The 21,532-nt window shown below is 36.7% G+C and overlaps 2 protein-coding genes across 2 annotated transcripts in view; both read left to right on the top strand.

Moving 5' to 3' along the window:
* Positions 1 to 7,005, top strand: part of Myb (proto-oncogene like protein Myb) — a 63,674-nt gene extending 56,669 nt beyond the window's left edge. Inside the window, exon 17 of the mRNA XM_069499461.1 lies at positions 128 to 7,005. Within this exon, the coding sequence (XP_069355562.1) occupies positions 128 to 256 (129 nt within the window). The 3' untranslated portion in view covers positions 257 to 7,005. The remainder of the gene's footprint in view (positions 1 to 127) is intronic.
* A 1,279-nt stretch (positions 7,006 to 8,284) lies between these two features.
* Positions 8,285 to 11,212, top strand: LOC117984088 (gloverin-like). The gene is made up of 5 exons (XM_069499477.1): positions 8,285 to 8,437; positions 8,809 to 8,897; positions 9,405 to 9,528; positions 10,095 to 10,280; positions 10,834 to 11,212. The coding sequence occupies exons 2-5, from the start codon at positions 8,812 to 8,814 to the stop codon at positions 10,963 to 10,965; spliced, it is 528 nt and encodes a 175-aa protein (XP_069355578.1). The 5' UTR covers positions 8,285 to 8,437; positions 8,809 to 8,811; the 3' UTR covers positions 10,966 to 11,212.
* Positions 11,213 to 21,532: the final 10,320 nt, after the last annotated feature.

The raw sequence follows: 21,532 nt of genomic DNA, 5'->3' as shown, positions 1-21,532 counted from the left end.
CGGAAATAAATTTCGCGTTACTTCCATCCCAGAAATGAACAGAGTTGGTCTCAAGTCGCAAGTAAAACTTCTTTTTAAAAATGTTTCCCTTTTGAGTCCTTGTACTTGAATAAACATTATCTTTCAGGCTGATGATAACAATAAATGGCAGACGTTGGTATGCGGTAAGACTCAGGATCAACTCGACCTAACCAAGCTCGCCCATCAGTATCTGCGGAAGACTGCCCTAAAACCACGATCGCTGAATTTTTTGTAGACTCCGGTCTCTTCTAATTACACCTAAGTGAAGCCACACGATGCGCTGCGTTAGCTGCGCCATTTTACATAGAAATTGCTGTATCATGCCACACGATGCGTTGTGACGTCGTGCGGCGCCGCACCGCACGCGCAACGGACTTAGGACCAAAGAGACGAGGCGAGGAGGGGTGGTGCGTTGCAACGCCTTTGTGCTGGAGCGGCAACGCAGTGTCCGTGCATCATCGAATACTGAAATCCACAGTAGTGCTGTGCCGCAATGCACTGGAAACGTATCGTGTGGCCTTAGTCTCAGTACTCTCTTCGGTAGAACGTGGTCGTCCTAGAGAACATAATTATTTTACAGTATGCAGCAGAATGTAATGTTCATCGCCCTTTAGAAGGAGATAGCAGATTTGTAGAGCATTGTCCCTGTCGTTGAGACCGACAAAACGTCATATAACGACAGGTACGAGTGACAGAGACAACGCTCTACAAAGACTAAATGTCATTCCAAAGGCCGATGTACATTACTTTCTGTTGCGTATTGTACTTACTATTTCAATCAACATTCACGGAGCGTCACATATTCAAAGGCGAGATGCACGATGTTTTAACAACGTCAAAGTTTGGTATTACGTTATTATCATGCAAAACTGATCAATATTTGTACACAAACTAAACACATTTGAAATCATTATTGAGTACAGTATGTCTTGGGGTAGCTGTTTTTTGTAGTTTTCTAATTATTTTTTACAGTTTATTTACGCACGGAGTTGCTTCAAAATTTGCCCTAAAATAAAGATGTTAAAGCATAGCTGTTAGCATTTGAATACGGTATGGCACATTGATACGTATTAGGTACGTCTCATACGGCACGTTCGGTTTGCATGTAACATGCAATCAGCATAAGGTTTTGTATTTTTTTTTTTGTTGCATGATACCGTTCATTTATTAAATTGTAAGACAGGTTTTCTCAATCGTCTTCCATCTTTCTGTTCCTCATTTCTTTCTTAATTCTTTATTGCTTTCTTATCACTTGTACTTCATCTTGATAACAATCTTTTATGGTAAAATTGATGCGAACGCGACGCGCAGTGTAAGTGCGTTTGGATCTTTTGAGTATATTTTTTATTTCTTTACCTTTGAAAGTACCTATTTATCTTATAAAAACTTTCGAAATGAGCGAATGGATGAATCGTATTTTTGCAAAATCGTGTCCACGCATCAAAATAACATATTTTTGGTGTTTTATAAACTTTTTACAAAGAAAAACAACATTTATGTGAGTAGGTACCTACTACTATTGTTTTAGTGTCCGACCAAAGGTCAATTTCTAACCGAAGCCGAAGGTTTAATAACCCTGTTTTTTTATGTTGACGGAATGGTTTTGTTGAACTTGTCATAAAATATATTCTCTTTGCTATAACGCGTACAATTTAACTCCTCACGCGCCATTTTAACTTTTTGTGTCAAATTTCGTGTCAAAAGTACGATTTTAGTCCTTATTTTAAAGGTGAACCGGTGAACCGTACTTTTGACATGACAGTTGAGTTAAAATGGCGCGTGAGGAGTCATTTTGTACGGACTATAGGTAACACGTCGAAATAATGTCGATTAGGCTTATATATACAAGTAATTTTTACCTGAACTAAAAACCTTCGGTTTCAGCCAAAAACTTTGGCCCAATGTGACCGAAGCCAAAGATTTTGCTGACGGTGATTTTTTCGGCCGAAGGTGAATGATCGGTCGGCCACAAAATTTTATTATTATTTAAATATAAATATCTGTAAATATAGTAACTAAATATATTATGGTAAATTAAGTTTTTTTAAAAGTTTAAGTAAAGTAAGTAAGTAGTTTAAGTTTAAAGTAAATAGTAAATACAAATTGTGTGATTTTAGGTTTAGTGTCTTAGCTTATAAGTTTTAAACTTTACTGTAACAATTTTTATTTTAAGTTGTGAAAAATATTTTTATTTATTTTAGATTTGTCTTCGCAAAACGGCTGGTAGTCTGTATTGTTTTTATATTTTTTTCGGGTTCTGCGTACTGTTTATTTACCTTTAACTTATTACTTAAGTCTTAAACTTGGGCGAGGATTCGTTCAAGATTTTATGATAGGTAGGTAAATTATGTTCAAGTTAACTTACTGAACGAAAAATTATGGCTATTATTTTTCGTTATAAATAATCATGATTCCAGAATTATGTAGGTACAGGCAAAGGGGTTCGAGTGAAATATCTGCGTTGGAACAGACAGTTTCGCATGTTATACATGATTCAACTGACAAAATCAGCACGAAAATTGCTTAATTTGCGCCATGACAGTGTGAACTAGAGTGAGGAAACGACAAAATCAGCACCAAAACTTAGGCTATGTGTGACGTGAAAAAAAATAAAAACCAGCCAAGTGCGAGTCAGGCTCGCCCAACGAGGGTTCCGTACTCAATCGTATTTTTTCGCCATTTTGCACGATAATTCAAAAACTATGATGCTTAAAACTAAATAAAATCTGTTTTAGAATGTAGGTACAGATGAAGACCTTTCTTATGATTCCCCACTTGATATAGTTATCTTACTTCATAATTGAAAACACTAATTATTATTAGTTCATGGCCACAATTATTTTTTGTGTGACGTAACCACAAATTTACGGTTTTCAGATTTTTCCCCGAATGTCAGCTATAAGACCTACCTACCTGCCAAATTTCATGATTCTAGGTCAACGGGAAGTACCCTGTAGGTTTCTTGACAGACCGACAGACAGACAGACAACAAAGTGATCCTATAAGGGTTCTGTTTTTCGTTTTGAGGTACGGAACCCTAAAAATAGGCTATTCATAGGGTTCCTAGCGTCAAATGTAGGACAATTGCCAGTGCAAGTTCCCTGTAGTGAACTGTGGCCATGATTCATCATGCGGTTGCTCGCAAGCAAACATCATAGTATTTGCTTGCAAGCAACGGCTCGTGTCAATTTAATCTAATAATAAGGCGCCCATAGGTAGCATATTATTAGACACTAGCTGATGCTCGCGACTTCGTCACCGTGCATTTAGGTTTGTGAAATCCCATGGGATCTGTTTGATTTTTCGGGATAAAATGTAGCATAATATGTCACTCTCCTCATCTGTTGCTCCGTTGCAGACAAAGGACAAAACAAAAAACAAACACACTATCGCATTTATAATACGGGTAATGAATAGGCAACGGAATTAAATTCATCAAGATAATTAATTTATAGGATTTCAGTATTTCTCATAAAATTACTTTGGTTATAAAGTTACAACGTTCCAAAATAACCTAATTAATAAAATTATTTTGTATGGGGTGATGTTCGTATGAAGATCTCGGGATTCACGGTGTTGAGTTACGCCATATTCAAATTAAAGGTAGAACGTTAAAACAAATATTTATTTAGGTACGTCTTTAATTAATGGTGTATAGCGGATATATAGTTACACACCGATTTTTTCTCTCAGACATCGGTAATTTGGGATTCGAAAGAAGAGAGAGCCAGACGGACGGGGTCGGGCCGCATTGCAACGCAAAAATCTGTCTGCTATACATTCTATATTATGAAACTGCGTAACCAACTGCGTAAAAATGTACAATTATCTTGATTATAAATAAATAAATAATATAAAAACAAGATGCACGGCGGGAGGACGGATAATACATATGAACATACAAAATATTGATGGCCGCGCCGCGGCCCGCCCTGTCTCTAGTGGACCCATTCCATACCAGTTACAACAGTTTTAAAACGTTTATTAGTACAGTACGCGGCAGAAAGTAATATACATCGATCTTTGGAAGCAGATTTGTAAAGCGTTGTCTCTGTAGTTGAGACCGACAAAACATGGGTACGAGTGACAGAGACAACGCTCTACAATGCCGAATTGTCATTCTAAAGGCCGATGTACATTACTTTCTGCCGCGTACTGTAAAGGGTCAATATGTTGCTATTAGCTCTAAAGTGTGTAAGGCTTCATACAATTTCCATGTCATAGAATTCTGCGGAATAAATCGCACGGTTGAATTTTGCTGTGCGAGCTTATCGTTTAAGTCTGTGTGATATTTGTGAATAAGAAATCAGGTTAGGTCATTGCAACTCAAGCTTTCTTATACCGATTTTTTATTTATATCTGTCCGATATTGCTCGATTGGCTGAGGGCAAATCACATTACTATTAATTATTATTATATTAGTATATTATTATAATAAATTCGCTTTTCTTTTACTTTTATAAGGTTTTACTTTTTGACTTTGTTTACGGATACGACTGTTATTACAAGTGTTGAGTAAGCTGTGATTTGATTCAAATAATCTGATTTGCTTTAAAAACTAAGTGTGTATGACATAGTTACATTTAACATAATATTTACTAATTTGTTTATTAGTTTTTCATTTTTTTTTATTTCATTTACCTACCTACCTACCTAATTTTTTTTAATTTTGCTTAATCTTTTTCTATATGCACCCGATTTCTTAGTAAGTTTTCAGTTTATATTTTACTTTTTGACATTGTAACACACTTTTTGATCTTATGTATGTTTTTTATACCTATAAGTTAAATCTGGTTCAACAGTGATCATGCGCGCATATCTGCCTGCGACTTCGTCTGCGTGGATTTCGGTTTTAAAAATCCCGTGGGAACTCTTTGATTTTCCGGGATAAAAAGTAGCCAACGTCTTCTTAAGTCCCCCGGGTGTAAGACAACTCTGTACCAAATTTCATCAAAATGGGTTAAAAACTGTTGGCCCGTGAAAAGCTAGCAGACAGACAGACGGACACACAGTATTGACAGTATTGATAAGGACTTTATGATTTTTTACAGTTCTACACCTTAATTTTATAGATTTTGTAAAACATCGTGAATCACGGAAGTTAATTCTTTTTTGGAACAAATCTTGCATTTTTGGATAGTGGTTAAATATAGGTAGGTCATAGAAGTGTCTGATCAAAAACCAATATTTCCATTCTGTTAAATAAGTGAAAACCTTTAGAATAATGGTTTTAATAAGCAAAATAAAATATAAATTTAGCATTTTCGCTACGACAGGAAGGAGTGACAATAAATTATTACATTTAGTTTTCGTTCTGCAGAAACTGCAAAGAGTTTCTGCTACACTACACATTCTAAGTCATTTTACAGAAAACGATGTACATCTTTCATTATACTATGAAATTCATTTTATTTCATTATTGGTTTTTGATGCGAATTAGATTTTTGAATTGGTTTTTTACAACAGAACTATTGATTTTTGAAACAAAATGTCTGAAGTTTTAATATATAAGTCAATGGAAGTTTTTAATAAATTTAAATATTTTCGTCACTATCGCGATCAGAACAAAAAGATTTTTTTTTTGAAAATGGAATAGGCTAGTTGACACTTTTTTTAAGTTGGTCTTAAATGGTTAATATTTGTCCTATTAGATCAAAAAAATTAACACTATATTTTTTTGCGCCCTAAAAACCGTAAAACTTTAATTTAAAAATATATTTTTCTTAGACAGGTGAAAACACTGTCGGCCATGTTTGGCCCATAGATTATCTGTGCTCTGCCGTCATGCATTTGTAAACAACAGCATAACCTCCCAAAGTTTAATAAACATGACTTCTATACTAGTTTACATGAAAAATATAGTAATTATCGTTATTGTATCATTCGAGAATGTAAAAAACGCATCGATAAAGACCACAGGAAAGTTGTGGATTAGAGTGCCCAGTGAAATAAATATACGTAACACACGAAGACTTGCTTAAAGGGATCCTATATGACAAAGACTTCAACCCAAATTTATTTTTGCAAAGATCAGTTTGTTGTAAGTCTTACTTAATAACTTATTCAATTTATAAAGAGAAAGCGATATTTTTTTACGTTTACTATGAGTTTTTAGAAATATATAAAAACTAGCTTATGCTCGTGACTTCGCCCGCGTGGACTTCATAAATTTCAAACCCCCATTTAACCCACTCAGGGGTGGAATTTCAAAAAATCCTTTCCTAGTGGATACCTTCTCTTTACCTACAAAGAACACACCCACCAAATTTCATGTATCTAGGACCAGCTGTTTAGATGTTTAGGCTGTGCGTTGATATATAAGTTAGTCAGGACTTTAAATTTTATATATATCGATACTACGTTAGTCCCCGCGTGACATATGGATGACATTTCTTTGTTTACATATTTAATGACGTCACATCATGGCGGACAGCGTTTTCTGCGTTTCAAATAAAAATAAAAACTGTATTTTTTTAAATTGGTTTTATATATCCATCCTGCGTTTTTAAAAATTGTTATTGATATATTTCGTTGTCTTAAGCAAAATACTATAATAAATAATCATTTATTGGACGAAATTAGATATGAGTCAAGTAGCCTATTGTTGGTTTTTGATCAGACACTTGATTTACCTATGTATATCAAAAGGTTGATAAATTATAATCAACCTTTTGATAAAAACCAATGCTATCATAGGAGGTAAGTAAGTATCTTATTGTTGTGTATTGTAGGTTGGTGGAAGCATAACATAGGATTCTTGGTGTAATGTACATCCTATATATAATTTTTTTAAGAACAGAAGCTTTATAAGTTTTATTTTCGTTAAAATAGTTTAATTTAACTTTAGCTCTTATGTTTTTTGTTACAGTGTACCTACTAATGAAAATGTTGATAGGTACATTAGTTTTGAACATTTTAGTTTAGAGATTGTGTATAAAAGAAATTATACACAACAGAAGTAAAAATAAAGTGGTGATTATTTTATTTACTAGGTATTTTATTTTTTACCTTACTAACCTAGTAAAATTCGTTCTGAGTAAGAACAGACGAACCGACTCGTATAGTCCTCCGTCTAATCACTTTCTAAGTCAAGTTTTGACGACCTCCCTGGCGCAGTGGTAAACGCTGTGGTTTTATTAGTGGGAGGTCCCGGGTTCAATTCTCGGCAGGGGTTTGGAATTTTATAATTTCTAAATTTCTGGTCTGGTCTGCTGGGAGGGTCGCTAGTTAAATATAAATCATGATTTTTTTAAAATGATTCTCTTCAATAATGAATTCTACGCATGGCGCTAGAATTCATTATTGAAGAAAATAATTTAAAAAAAATGACGTCATTTTATGATTACAGTCCCAAGACCCTAAAATTTTAATCCATCATCATCATCAACCGATAGACATCCACTGCTGGACTCTTCTAGGGACTTCCACACGCCACGGTCTTGCGCCGCCTGAATCCAGCTGCTCCCTGCGACTTGTCCGTCCACTAAGAACGGAGTTCGCCGACTTTTAAAACGGCTTTTATAATCGGCCGTTTTAAAAGTCGGCGTACTCCACCACTAGTGGGGATCTTCCAACGCTGCGCTTTTCGGTGCGAGATCGCCATTTCAGCAACGTCTAACGGTTTTTCGAACTACTTATATGCCCTGTCCATTGCCACTTTAGCTTCGCAACCCGTTGAGCTACGTCTGTTACTCTAGTTCACCTACGGATCTCCTCATTTCTGATTTGATCACGTAGAGAAACTCCAAGCATAGCTTTCTCGGGTTATTCCCGTTGAGTCACACCCCCGTGTGTAACACTGTGACACAAGGAGCCAACAATTTCAAAACATTCCCTTCCTTCCATCGCCCGCTGAGTTACTGAGCTTTCTTATGAGGCCCTTATACTTAGCGACCATGTCTCGGATCCATATTATGTTATCATTGGCAACACGCACTGTTTGAAGATTTTGGTCTTGAAGCACTGAGAAATTGTGGACAAGAAGTAGAAAAATTTAATTAGGTGATTTTATTTAAAAATTCAAGAGATGATTTTTACCCATGAACTAGGTAGGTGGTAGGTACTAGACTAGTACGACAAAATGCATAAAATTTTGCAATGAGTCACCACCTCAATAGTAAGATGAAAACGTCATACGTTTGTACAACTGATAAGAAAAGGCAGAGGAATTATTAACCTCTTATCAAATAATATTATTTGCAAGCAAATTAATAATTTAGTGGATCGTCCCGTTACCGCGTACCAGGGGAATAACTTAGCAGTTAGCTTACAGATTGTGTGAGCGCAGGAACTCCCGCGCTAACTGTTTTTTTATATAAATAGTCTTTCTGGACGGGGAAATGTATCATTCCAACTGTGAATCTCCTTGGAAGAACATCAGTATTCTATCTTCGTGTGTTCGTACTTTAATAAAAAGGTAAGAATTTTTCTACTTAATTAAATATGAGAAGAAGGGTTTTTAAGCTACTATGTAGGTAGGTACTTATCGCACATAAGTATATCTACTCATCTTTCTCTATGTCGGTCTTAAATCTTAATTCTTCATTGCTGATGTCAATTAACCACGTTATAATGGAATAAGTTGTAAGGATAGTGATAAATGAATAAAAATATTTTTATACAATTAAGTAAACTTTTTGAATCGTTAAATGCTTCTACCACTGGTTCAGAATGCCTGCATTGATGTATCGTAAAGTGTAGTATGTGAACGTTGACTTTTAGACTGTTATCGTATCAACCAATATTCAAATTCCTAATTTATCTCCTAATTTTATTTTTCTTCTGTAGAAAATGCTGTTCCTCTACATTTTACCCGCGGTCTTTCTAGCTGTTGTCGCCCAAGAGTACTATGCACCACAAGTTATAGTAGCTGATACGTAAGTACCCTATTTATATAACAGCAATGACATTCTAATAAGCATAGAAATGTAATTGTATAACAGTCTATTATTAATAATAATTTCTATTGCCTAATCAAGTAATTTTAAAAAACGGTGATAGCCTAGTGATTAAGACCGCGTCGGCCTTCTATTTAGGGGGTACGAGGTTTGATTCCTTGATTGATAAGTATTCTGATAGAAGACCCGTGCTCCTGCGGGTATTGATCCTTTACTCTATGTGAGTATCTAACCTAACAAGTGCCACGCATAAGGTTGTACTTATTTAAAAAAAATCGTAATGGGATGCATCAATTAGAACAGATTAATCAGTTATCTCATCGAAACGGGCAACATGACTAACCTGATGGCAATCATAATATTTCACTAGAAATTCGTTTCAAAGAAAATCCTTTAAACACTCGCCGACTGCCATAGCCAAATATTATGTTCTCTTAAATGGTTAATTTTATTATAGGCAACTTAGCTCGATTATCTTTCTTCTAGTTACCCAGAATGGTACGTGCAAAGTCATCCGAGAGAGCGTCGTGATGTTACCCTGCTGGACAGGAAGATCGGAGATGATGGTCGTGTGTTTGGAACTCTTGGACAAAATGGCGCCGGTTTATTTGTGAGTAAAGTTTTGGCTATACCTACTGCGGTAGCTATGTAATAATGAAGCCTGATTCGGCTTCAAGATTTAATGCGCTGGCGGACAAAAGCAGAGAGGAGATTTGAGACACCTTGTTACTTTAGTGGGATGTAGTGGGCTACCAACTTATGTACCAGAATTTCTTTCGAGACATGCATTACCTAGTGACGTTTTCTGGGTTTTTGAGTGCAGCTTTTCACACGATCTTCTCTTTTGTTTCTTCTCTTGTATTAATTAGCACTTGATAGGTACATCAAAAATAGGATATATACTTAGTTAGGATCTATTGTAACATTTATTTTAAGTGGTTTCTAAAATGATAACTCCGAGGTTTTCAAGCTGATCACAGGCAAATTCCAACAAACATACGGTCTCCAAAAATGCCTAAACATAGACGTGAATTTTCAAAAGTCACGATGCTGAAAATACAGATGCAGCCTATTCAAGCGGGATTGAAAAAAATACTTAAGCTGATTTTTAAGTTGTAAAGTAAGCCATGTACCTAAACGATGATTTTGACTTGGACTTAATACCTACTTTTGCAGGGCAAAGGCGGTTACGAGCACCAAATCTTTAACGACAACCGCGGCAAGCTGAACGGTCAAGTCTACGGAACACGTGTACTGGGTGCCGCAGGCGACTCCTCGCACTTAGGTGGCGGCCTCAACTGGCAGAACCCTAACGCGGCTGCCTCGCTTGATATCAGCCGACAGATCCATGGTGGCACTTCTGTAAGAATCTTCCTTATCCTTATCACGCTTGTTTTTCTCTACGGAGTACCGTATATTATAAGTAAAGTTAAAGTGAGTATACCTATACGCCGTTATACAGAAGTCAGTAAAAGATTTGGCTAAAGATACCCAGAGACAACTGACCCTATACTATACGGAGGATTCCGGACGTCAGCCAATACGAGATTAGTGTGGCTGTCAAATAGTTTACAAACAACATGTCACCAAACAATGACTGAGTTACTGCAGAACTCCTAAATGCGGGTGGAATACCGGTACTTACAGTCCTTCAGCGATTACTTATATACCTAGGTATACAATGAGAGCTGTATATAAGCTGAAAGATACAACAAAACTATTGGACCACCTACAACCCCGGGTATAGGTTACACAAGCACGGAGGAATCTATTGCTGTCTGTCTATTGCTACCAGTGAAGTGGCGGTACTTGGTAGACCTGTCTGTTGCTAAAGTCTCTCTAAAGGTCGATGTACATTATTTTCTGCCGCGTAGGTAGGTACTGTACATCTATTGATTGTTTTATTTTTTTACAGTACCAAGCAGCGGCTGGTGGAAAATGGCCAGTTGGCAAAAACGGCGACATCTCTCTCCAAGGCACGTACGGCCGCCAACACGGCTTGCCCCGTGAATACGGTGGGATGGCCAACTTCAACTACCGTTGGTGAATGGCCACCAAGCTATCACCAAGCTACCACCAATGTTGTGTTTAATACACCTAGTGTAAACAGTATTTTGTAATAATTAAACTCTACTTAAGGTTTACTTCGCTAACTACTTAGCTTCTTTAAAAAATAACTTGAATATTCTGTGGTTTGTAAAATATTCCAAAAATGATTTTCTATAATATTCACTAATTGTAAATACTGATCTAATTGTAAATAATATTGTAATAAAGTATTTTTATTTAGATAATTCCACTTTTTTGTTTTCTATGTCCTAGTATTTACATAATTATAGTCCGCGACAGGTTGAGATGGCGATTGGGGTATGAGGCAGAGGGACGCCCTGCGCAGTGCACACCCGTACGTCACCCGCGCTCGCTTGCACCTGGTTAGCGCGGGGGCTGTGCGGGTGTGTGGGGCGTTCCCTCCCCGATTGCCATTTCAACCTGTCAGTTTTATCAGTTGACGATGATGATGATGATGACCTAAATCCACAAGGGCTCACGTGCTTCTATTCTTCTTCCGATTTTGTTTAACAAACTTAATAGACCGTACTAAATCACTGTTCCAATAGTAGACGATATTTATGGGAAAATCGGAGGTCTTATTCGATTACATTCGCCCTTCGCTGTAATTTCCATTTGCCTTGTTACGGCGTATTGGGGCCTCCAATTAAGGTGAACTCTCCATTTGAGCATGCAAAATAGGTGACTATGCTTTATTTTGTATTGAAGACCAAAGTTTTCCAACATTGCATGTGGCTAGTGACATCCACATGGTCACTAATATTATGGGCTTCATAATAATGCTCAGAGTCACTTAACGAGGAGAGCTATGCTCGGAGTTTCTCAATGTGATCAAATCGGAAATGCGGAGATCTGTGGACGAACGAGTTACCGATATAGCTCAAAGAATCGGGTCACACAAAAATGGGGAATAGGTGTTTAGCTCGAAGAAATGATAAACGTTGGGATGGTGGAATGGCAACTCGACATCTGTAAATGCATCGGTGGGAGTTAGGAGATACTTCTATAAGTTTAGAAGTTAGATGAAGAATATGAATTGTCACTTGTCGCATACGTCAAGCGGCACAAGACCGTGTTCTGTGGAAACGTCCATGTTTTGACTTTCTATCAAATGTTTCACGTAGTTTAGTGTGTATTTGCCTACGAGTATTTCAGTCAACAAAGGGTATTTTTTATCATGACGTTTTAAGTTTTTATACAATTTACAAAAGCCTAATAGAATGGTTTATTATTAGGGATAGGTACTTATGTATCACAGTTTTAATTAGGTCCTAAATGAAGGCGTCTCAAAACACTGTACTAGGGACTTAAGTTATCACATATTTTACGGATTATCCTGAAAAAGACAAAATTATAGAGTCACTAGTAGAAAGGTGGGGGCTCAAAGGGCGTGATTAAACGCTGTTACCGGCGAAGCCCCTCGCGCGGTTTGATGTTTCGCATCACTTCTTGTTGCCAATTAACCGCCCGTCTTAAGATCTATCAACTAATAGCTGAGGCATCAAACTGATATTATGTTTAATGATTAAGAACATCATCAACATTGTTAAGATAGCCGTGATAGCCTAGTGGTTGGGACGTCCGCCTCGAGGTCGGGGGTCTGACCCTGGGCATGCAACTCAAGAATCGAACCCGGGACCTCCCACTAATAAGACCACAGCGCTCACCACTGCGCCAGGGACCTCCCTGGTCGTCGGTATAAAGTATGTACGCACATTTACCTACATCAACAGCACCAGGGTTGACTAGCACCAAACTGTAGTTTTGTGGGAACACACTCTGATGGACGCCTATCTATATCTTCTAAATAATATATAAAAGGAAAAGGTGACTGACTGATTGACTGACTGACTGATCTGTCAACGCACAGCTCAAACTACTTGACGGATCGGGCTGAAATTTGGCATACAGATAGCTATTATGACGTAGGCATCCGCTAAGAAAGGATTTTTGAAAATTCAACCCCTAAAGGGGTGAAATAGGGGTTTGAAATTTTTGTAGTCCACACGGACGAAGTTGCGAGCATAAGCTAGTATTATACTTATAACAGGAATAGGTGACTGACTGACTGATCTATCAACGCACAGCTTAAACTACTGGACGGATCGGGCTGTTTGGCATGCAGATTGCTATTATGATGTAGACATCCGCTAAAAAAGGATTTTTGAAAATTAAACTCCTAAGGGGTCAAAAATAGGGGTTTGAATTTTTGTAGTCACCGCGGACGAAGTCGCGAGCATAAGCTAGTTCTTCATAAGGTAACGATTCATTACAATCAAGTCAACAAGTCAACAATAATATATTTCTGTATTTTCTGTACTAAACTGTAGCAACTAGCATTGGAGTTTTCAAGTTTCTAAGCAATTTAGCGTTTAAAGTAAGTAACCGTAGATTTAGTGTAATTTATACTACGGTCAGGTCATGGTCTCATTTAGTAAGCCCTTTGCCGACTGTACCAAACTAGACGGCACTATCAAAGCAAACGAACCAATAAATTGGAGTCGGGCTTAAACTTAATTTGGAGACATGCAATCTTAATTGCTACGGGCAATGTTACTCCAGTCTACAACGATCCGATCGGCGGGCCACCCACTTAGTGCTTTAGTGTCAAGTGCAAATAGTTCAAACTTGTTTTGGCAATCAAACTATCATGGATCAAGCCTGGGGATATACTGTAGGGAGTAGCGTATTTAGTGATCATACATTCTAGAACATGGACTCTACATAATATTATCTGTAGTTTCTAGGTGGTAATAATTAATTTTGTGGGATCATCTCTACCTCTTAGATTAAGTCAAGAAGATACTCTGGTAACTAAGTTTAATGTTAATAGAAAGCTGCATAATTATGTACCTAATTAGATAAGGCTAGCGTTAGTACATAATAGTTCAATAGGCTAGCTAATAAGTTTTATTGTAAGTAATATTTTCTATATCTTTTTTATCCATTTTTTTTAAATATTACAAAATAAATTTATCGATTGTTGGTATTGATGGTTTAAACTAAGAGGTTAGGTATTTTTTTAGAAAACCGCTTAACATTTTTTTCCGCTATCGCGAAAGCACTAACTTAATATTCATTCGGCACCAATCTAATAGGTTCGAAGCAGACGGCAATTTCACGAGATGTTTGACTTTTTGGTTGGTTAAGAGTTAAGAACTACAGTACCTACGCGGCTGAAAGTAATGTAAGTCCATCGACCTTTAGAAGGAGATAACAAAATAGAGCACTGTCTCGTTGAGACCGACAAAACGTCATATAGGTATGAGTGACAGAGACAACGCTCTACAAAGCCGAATTGTCATTCTACACAATACAATCGATGTAGGTACAATATTTCTTGCCGGCTACTGTACTTTATATTCTGTGATATTATGTAAAAATTAAAAGATAAGATTAAGTTTAAACATAAATTTTTTTATTATTGTAATAAAAGTGTGACCCGCAGACCTAGTTGAAGCGCTCGTGTTCATGAAACGTATGAATTTAATAAACGCTGGTTTAATTCCGCGAGTAAATAGACTCGCTTTTACAATTTACACGTGTTAAAACAACGTGTTAAGCCTGAAACAAACAGAACGCGCAAACAGAACCAAAACAATGCGCGATTGCGGGAGAATGACAGCTACAATATCACGATCGCAATCATCTCTAATTGGTTAACGCTCGCTCACTATTGGCTACAATGCATTGTTGCAACAAGAATCGCACAAATTCAGCCAATCAAAACAATTGAGATTGTAATAATGATTGATGCAGGTTTTAGACAATCGCCCTATTACCATCGTGGTTTGACAGCTAGGTGGGTAGGCACAGTGTAACGATCGCAATCACGTCATATGATTGGCTGACTCTCTCTCTCTCTATTAGCTAAAATTCCCAGTTGCAGCAAGAGTACCATAGATTCAGCGAATCATCACAATTATTGAGATTGTTGCAATGACTGATGTAGCGTCTTTTTCGCAATCGATCAGCTGCACTGTAGGATATCACACTAAATGCGCGCGTACGCGTAGATATACGATATTTGTAATACAAGGAACTGTAAAAGCACGTCAAACTAAATGGATGATACACATTAAAAATCTTGGAAAAGTTGGTTTAGTTTGTCATGTTCGTGCTTTAGCACAGAAACCTTAAAGTTAAGTCTTATCACAGTAAGTACCTTGTCAAAGACAGAAAATCTCAAGGAAACAAACCTATAGATACTGTAGCTTAAAGCAGACAAGTTTACGATAGTTTTCATTTCATTTCCCCAGCGCAATGCATCGTGAAAAGACGTCATTTGACGGGTATAAGTAAGTTTGAGATAAGGTCCTCTTTTTGTCGGCAGTCGAGACTTTAACAACTCGCTCGTCCCATTTCGCGCTTCGACGGAACGCGCTGGCGAGTTTTACTAAACCTGTGGGTACAATGAGATCAATTTTATTTGTAAAACTAGCTTACGCTCGCGACTTCGTCCGCGTGGACTACACAAATTTCAAACCCCTCCTTAGGGGTTGAATTTTCAAAAATCCTTTCTTAGCGGATGCCTGCGTCGTAATAGCTATCTGCATGCCAAATTTCAGCCCGATCGTACAGTTGTTTGAGCTGTGCGTTGATAGATCAGTCAGTCAGTCAGTCAGTCAGTCACCTTTTCATTTAATATAATATATAGATAAATTTGTTTTTTTTTGTATGTGGTAAAAGCTGTGATAGCCTAATGCTTAGGACGTCCACCTCCTAATCGGAAGTCGGGGGTTCGATCCCGGGCACGTACCTCTAACTTTTCGGAGTGCATTTTAGTAATTAAATATCAGTAATTGCTTTAACGTTGAAGAAAAACATCGTGAGGAAACCTACATGTCTGAGAGTTCCCGATAATATTCTCAAAAGTGTGTGAAGTCTGCCAGTCAGCACTTAGCCAGCGTGGTAGATTATGGCCTAAACCCCAACCGATGGGCTGATCACACTTGATCAAGATCGATTCGATTGCTGTTCTGTATGTAAGAGTTACGTATACGTACATACAGAACAGTATGTACGTATTATGTGTGTTTGTAAAAAATATACATAATAAAAATGTACCTAACATAAAAATCGCCCGGTGTGACCCAATATCTTTCAGTATTTTCATGAACTTCAGTTTCTCGCTCTATAACAAACTCGGCATCTTCAGCGGAGTATTTCATTATAAACTTTACAAATTATATCTTCCCCGAGGAGGCACGACAGTTCTGTTTATGCTCCGTTATCTTCATTTAAAAAAATAAACGATATATATAATCGTGTTTAATTTCCTGTAAGTATTGTTAGGTGGATTGTTGATAGTGTGTTACATGAATTGTTGAAAGTCTGCCTAACAAGCTCTGACATTGTCCGAGAGTCTATGGTTTCGGATCGACTCTACACTCTATGCTGACGCTTAGGATATGAATAGTGCATTGTATCGACTTGTAAATTAATTAAATAATTAAACAGTGGTTAAAAGTATGTTAAAGTATATCAAAGTGGTTGTCATTCTAACAGTAAGTATATAAAGAACAAAACCATAAAATATTAGGTAATCGGTTTCCCAGCTTTCAACATCTTCTTGAAATAAGTAATAATGTCGATTCAAAAGAAAAATATAAAAGCAGATTTAGATAAAGCAATATTGAATTCGTTCTATTGTTGTCGAGAGGAAATATTAGGAAACTACAATAACAGAATATCTTTGTGAGATTTATAACAATAAATAAACAGAGTCCCATGATAATACTTATTTTAATATTTTTATTGGTAGAAACTGTAGCCTGTTTGAACATTAAGCATAATATTATAGTGCAAAGAACGAAATGTCGAAATATATCGAACAAAATAAAAGGATCGGGTCCCAAAGGTTATTAACTTTGCCAATCAATCATGCAGAACAAATGTTACATATTCCCCAGTTCCTTTGCATTAAAAATGGGCAGATTATTTTACAGAGATACTCTTTCAATATGAAAATGTGAAATTTTCGTTTGGGACAAAATGACTTCGACTCAGGAGATAGGGCTAACTTTACAATTGGATCTACAGGATCCATAGGTGATTGAATGGAATCAAGGAGGTCTCGATTTCGATCCTGGTGGGGTCTATATGGAAATTCATAATTTCTCATCATCATCATCATCATCATCATCGTCAACCGATAGACGTCCACTACTGGACGAAATCCAGCAGATCCCTACAGTTCCTTTGATGTTGTCGTTTACTAATTAGTAGGGGCTCTTCCAACGATGCACTTACTGGTGCGAGGTCGCCATTCGAGCATCTTGGGACCCCTTTCTAAACTTACTTAATAACACTTACCTATACTTTAATATTATAAAGAGGTAAAGTTTGTAAGATTGTTTGTAGTACACTTCCTATCTCGGGAACTACGGAGCCGATTTTATAAATTCTTTCCCCAGTAGAAAGCTACATTATTCCTGAATGACATAGGTTATATTATCTTTTTTCAAAAAATTTGAAATCGCTACGAAAATTGTAATAAGCTACCCGTACGAAGCTAGGCGGGTCGCTATACCAGATAAGATTGCAGACATGATTTTAACCTGCAGTAAATTAAGATAAAAAAATATATTATGTACAATGAAAATATGCTCTAGGAACACGGTGTTAATAATAAATATCTTAAAGTGCAAAATGCCTGAAGGAAGGTTATTTCATTAGCAGTTTTCTCGTCAGCTCCTGAGGGACTCAATCTTATTTCCAAGCAAAATGTTTTCCGGTAATCAGAATATCGAAAACCGATAGATAGGTACCTACCTACCTACTTATGATTTTAATACAAGAATTTTCCTCGCGACTGTTTCTACTTTCCACCTCTTTTGAGAGATGTTTGGCGTTATTTTCTAAGTTATTCTTAGTATACATAATATAATATATTGCTATGTAGCTGCGTTGCGACTTCCCATCTTACAGTTCTATAAGTTCTTTGGGTTGCTTGAAAGAGATCACTTTAGCGATAAGGTTGCCCTTTGTTTTTTAAGTGTATCCTGTATTTTTACTCTCTGTAATTTTGTTAACATTAAAGTTAGCCCATGACTGCAATCTCACCTGGTGGTAAGTGATGATGCAGTCTAAGATGTAAGCGGGCTAACCTGGCAGGGATATGGGAGTTTTTATTAAACCCATGCGCCTTTCTACATGGCATCATACCGGAACGCTAAAGTGCTTGGCGGCACGGCTTTGCCGGTAGGGTGGTAACTAGCCACGTCCGAAGCCACCAGAAATTTTAGAAATTATAAAATCCCAAACACCTGCCAGGAATCGAACCCGGGAGCTCCCACTAATAAGACCACAGCGCTTACCACTGTGCCAGGGAGGTCGTCAAAAGATGCTACGATTGTAAAGCTAGCTCGTCCGCAAACATGAAGGTCGTCACTTATTTATATATATATCTCTAATCTCTATGGTATCGTCCCACACTGCACTGTAACGAGTACTGAAATTAATGCAAATTCTTTGAATCCCAGATTTCATCCGTGTATTTTTAGTGGTCCGTACCTCAAAAGGAAAAAAGGAACTCTTATAGGATCACTTTGTTGTCTGTCTGTCTGTCTGACCGTCTGTCTATCCGCCTGTCCGGTGTGTCTGTCAAGAAAACCTATAGAGTAGGGTAGGTAATGAAATTTAGTAGCTAGGTAGGTCTTATAGCACATGTAAATGGTTACATCACAAAAAAAGTGTTCATGAACAAATAATTAGTATTTTCAATTTTCAAGTTATACTAAGTATACCAAGTGGTGTATCATATGAAAAGGCTTTACTTGCACATTCTAAAACAGATTTTCATTTATTTTTATGCATAATAGTTTTTGATTTATCGTGCAAAATGTCGAAAAACTACCATAGTATGGAACCCTCGACTTAATAAATATAAATAAGAAATAAAGACAGTTATTTCGATTATACACTGATCTTTATTTGTATTTCTATTTTGTAGTGTATTTTATTCTTCGTATTTTATCAAACTAATGTTAAAACAATAGAGAATAAATGCCATTGTTTTAAGAGTGTTCCTACTTTTTCCGTGTTAAAATTTCAATTAACGCCGTAGGCAACTGCGCTAACGCCCATTGTTTCAGATTGGAGATCTTGAGAACAATTTTCCGAAGTTGAACGCTCTTGATAACGTCCCGGACACCTCCCGCTTGTTTTCGCACAAAGATGTAAAATATTCTGGAAGAAACATACAGATTGAGCTATTTGGCTAGAAAGCAAAATCACGCAATAGTAAAAAGTGTAGCGACTCTAGTAGCAAATTGATCATTAGGTGGGTACGTACCTACCTAACTCAAATTCTGCCCAAAACAACTTTCCAATGAGTCCAAAAATTCCCATGGAATTTCTAACGACCCTGATTGGGTTTTTAAAAAAATCCATGGAAATTCTTTTATTTTACTGGGATAAAAAGTAGCATGATTATCACTCTTCAAGTCATTAAATATACCTACTTATTTATCCATGAAAAAATTTACAATCAACCCTTGCTGCGTAGCGGCGTGATTGAAGGACAAACCAACAGGTTTTCGCGTATATACACTTGAATCTTACGAGTATATCTGTGCTTCAATTATCGATGTGTTTATATTATAAAAAATAAAAATGAAGGCTTAGAAAAAATTTCAAAGCTTTCTAAGGGTCCCATACGTAGTTTTAATGTCATGGATTTTTCGGAATTCAAGGCATTAAGAATTGGTGGATTTTACACTTTGCAAGTGCGAGATAGAAAATCAGGGGGTCGGCAAGTAATTTTAAGTGGGGTCCGGATACTGCTGAATTTTTTTATCGAGGTCCAGAAAAAAAATTGCAAGGAAATATTACTTGCAAGTCGAATCATCTTCATTTGAAGGAAAGGCAGGGAAGGAAATGAAAAAGAATGAACATTCAAACCGCGGTCCGCCTGTTGCTGACCGCTGACCTAAACCATTGATATAGGAGGAATTTAGTACAGCACTTAGGTGCGATTACTGATACAGGGAAAGTCCATAATAAGGTAGGTATTTCATAATGACACTTCCAGACAAATGATTCAGTAGATCGATGATTTATTCGTTTATTATGATTTTAACTCGTGGGCCATTGAATTTGAAGGACAAAAGATTCGCTCTTGACAAAATATTATAATGTTAGGAACAATGTTTCCCTTAAAAACAATTTCATCATTATGTAAAAGCATACTGTTTATAGGAAAGCCATTTAATGTTTACTTTTATTAAGGAATTCTTTTGTTATGGAAATGAAGTTTGTTTTGCTGAATGATCATCATGAAACATCGATAAAAATATTTGCTCTGTTTACTAGCTTATGCTCGCGACTTCGTCCGCGTGGACTACACTTTCATACCACTATTTCACCCCTTAAGGGGTTGAATTATCAAAAATCCTTTTTTAGCCGTTGCTTACGTCATAATAGCTATCATAATAGCATGCCCAAAATTTCAGCCCAATCCGTCCAGTATTTGTCAGTTTTAGCGAAGTGGCAAATTAAGCTTTTGGTTCCTTGATGTACATCATAATAATCACATGGACTTTCGCAAAGTAACGCCTGCTTCTACATATAATATTTAAAAAAAAAAACTTTCTTTTACAATTTCGTTCTATTGTTTTACTTTTACTTTAATTTTAAAAATATTTAGGTAGGTACTTGACGAACTATAATTATTTCAAAACATATCTACTTATTTAGAAATATTTAGAAGGCATCTTACATACTCGTACAAGCCAAGATCTGAGCAAAAGGCGTAGGTAGCTGTAAACACAATTTCAAAGTCAGTTAAATAACTTAAACAAAGCCTTTTAGAGTAGGTATTCCCTAAGACAAAAATCTCTTTCAAAATAGATTATCCCCAACTGGGAGGCTATGCTGAACAAATATATGTAATCCTATTTACCCAGGGCCCTAATTCGGCGGACTTCAGAAGGCTTTTCTGAAATCACTCCGAGCCGTTTCAGTATCCACTTACTTTATATTTTACTTAGCGTCGCCACTTCAATGAATTTTCAACTCTATTTTTTACATAGCAAAGTTCATTATTAAATTGTATTGCATATGAATAACAGATTATGATGTATGGAAGCAATTTGAAGCGAAATTGATTTTAAATTCTAAAGCGTTTTGCGTAAAGGCGATTATGCATCTCGAATTAGATAATTGTGTTTGGTTTAAATTTTTTATTGTTGTTTATTGTTTCGTACGATATTTGGTACAGTAATATTACAAAATACGATCTTGCAATTATTATAAAGAAGAGAGTTTTTGAAGGAAAATACCTACTGCATGGCCGCTATAAATTCTTGCTGCATTTACGGACTTAGGGTAATCCCGCACAGCAAAATTTCACCGGCTCGCCGCGCGATATAATTTTCCGCAGAATTCTGTGACATGAAAATTGTCTGAAGCCGTTCGCGCGTGATTTTTTTGCGGGTACTTGCGGCTCATACCCACTACCCACTACCCCATACCCATATTATTACAAATACGAAAGTCTGTTTGTTTGCTGATCACGCCGGAGTCGGCTAGATACCTTTCAT

Source organism: Maniola hyperantus, chromosome 7, assembly GCF_902806685.2.
Source record: "Maniola hyperantus chromosome 7, iAphHyp1.2, whole genome shotgun sequence".
Lineage (NCBI taxonomy): Eukaryota > Metazoa > Arthropoda > Insecta > Lepidoptera > Nymphalidae > Maniola > Maniola hyperantus.
This window is presented reverse-complemented; position numbering and strand designations above follow the sequence as displayed.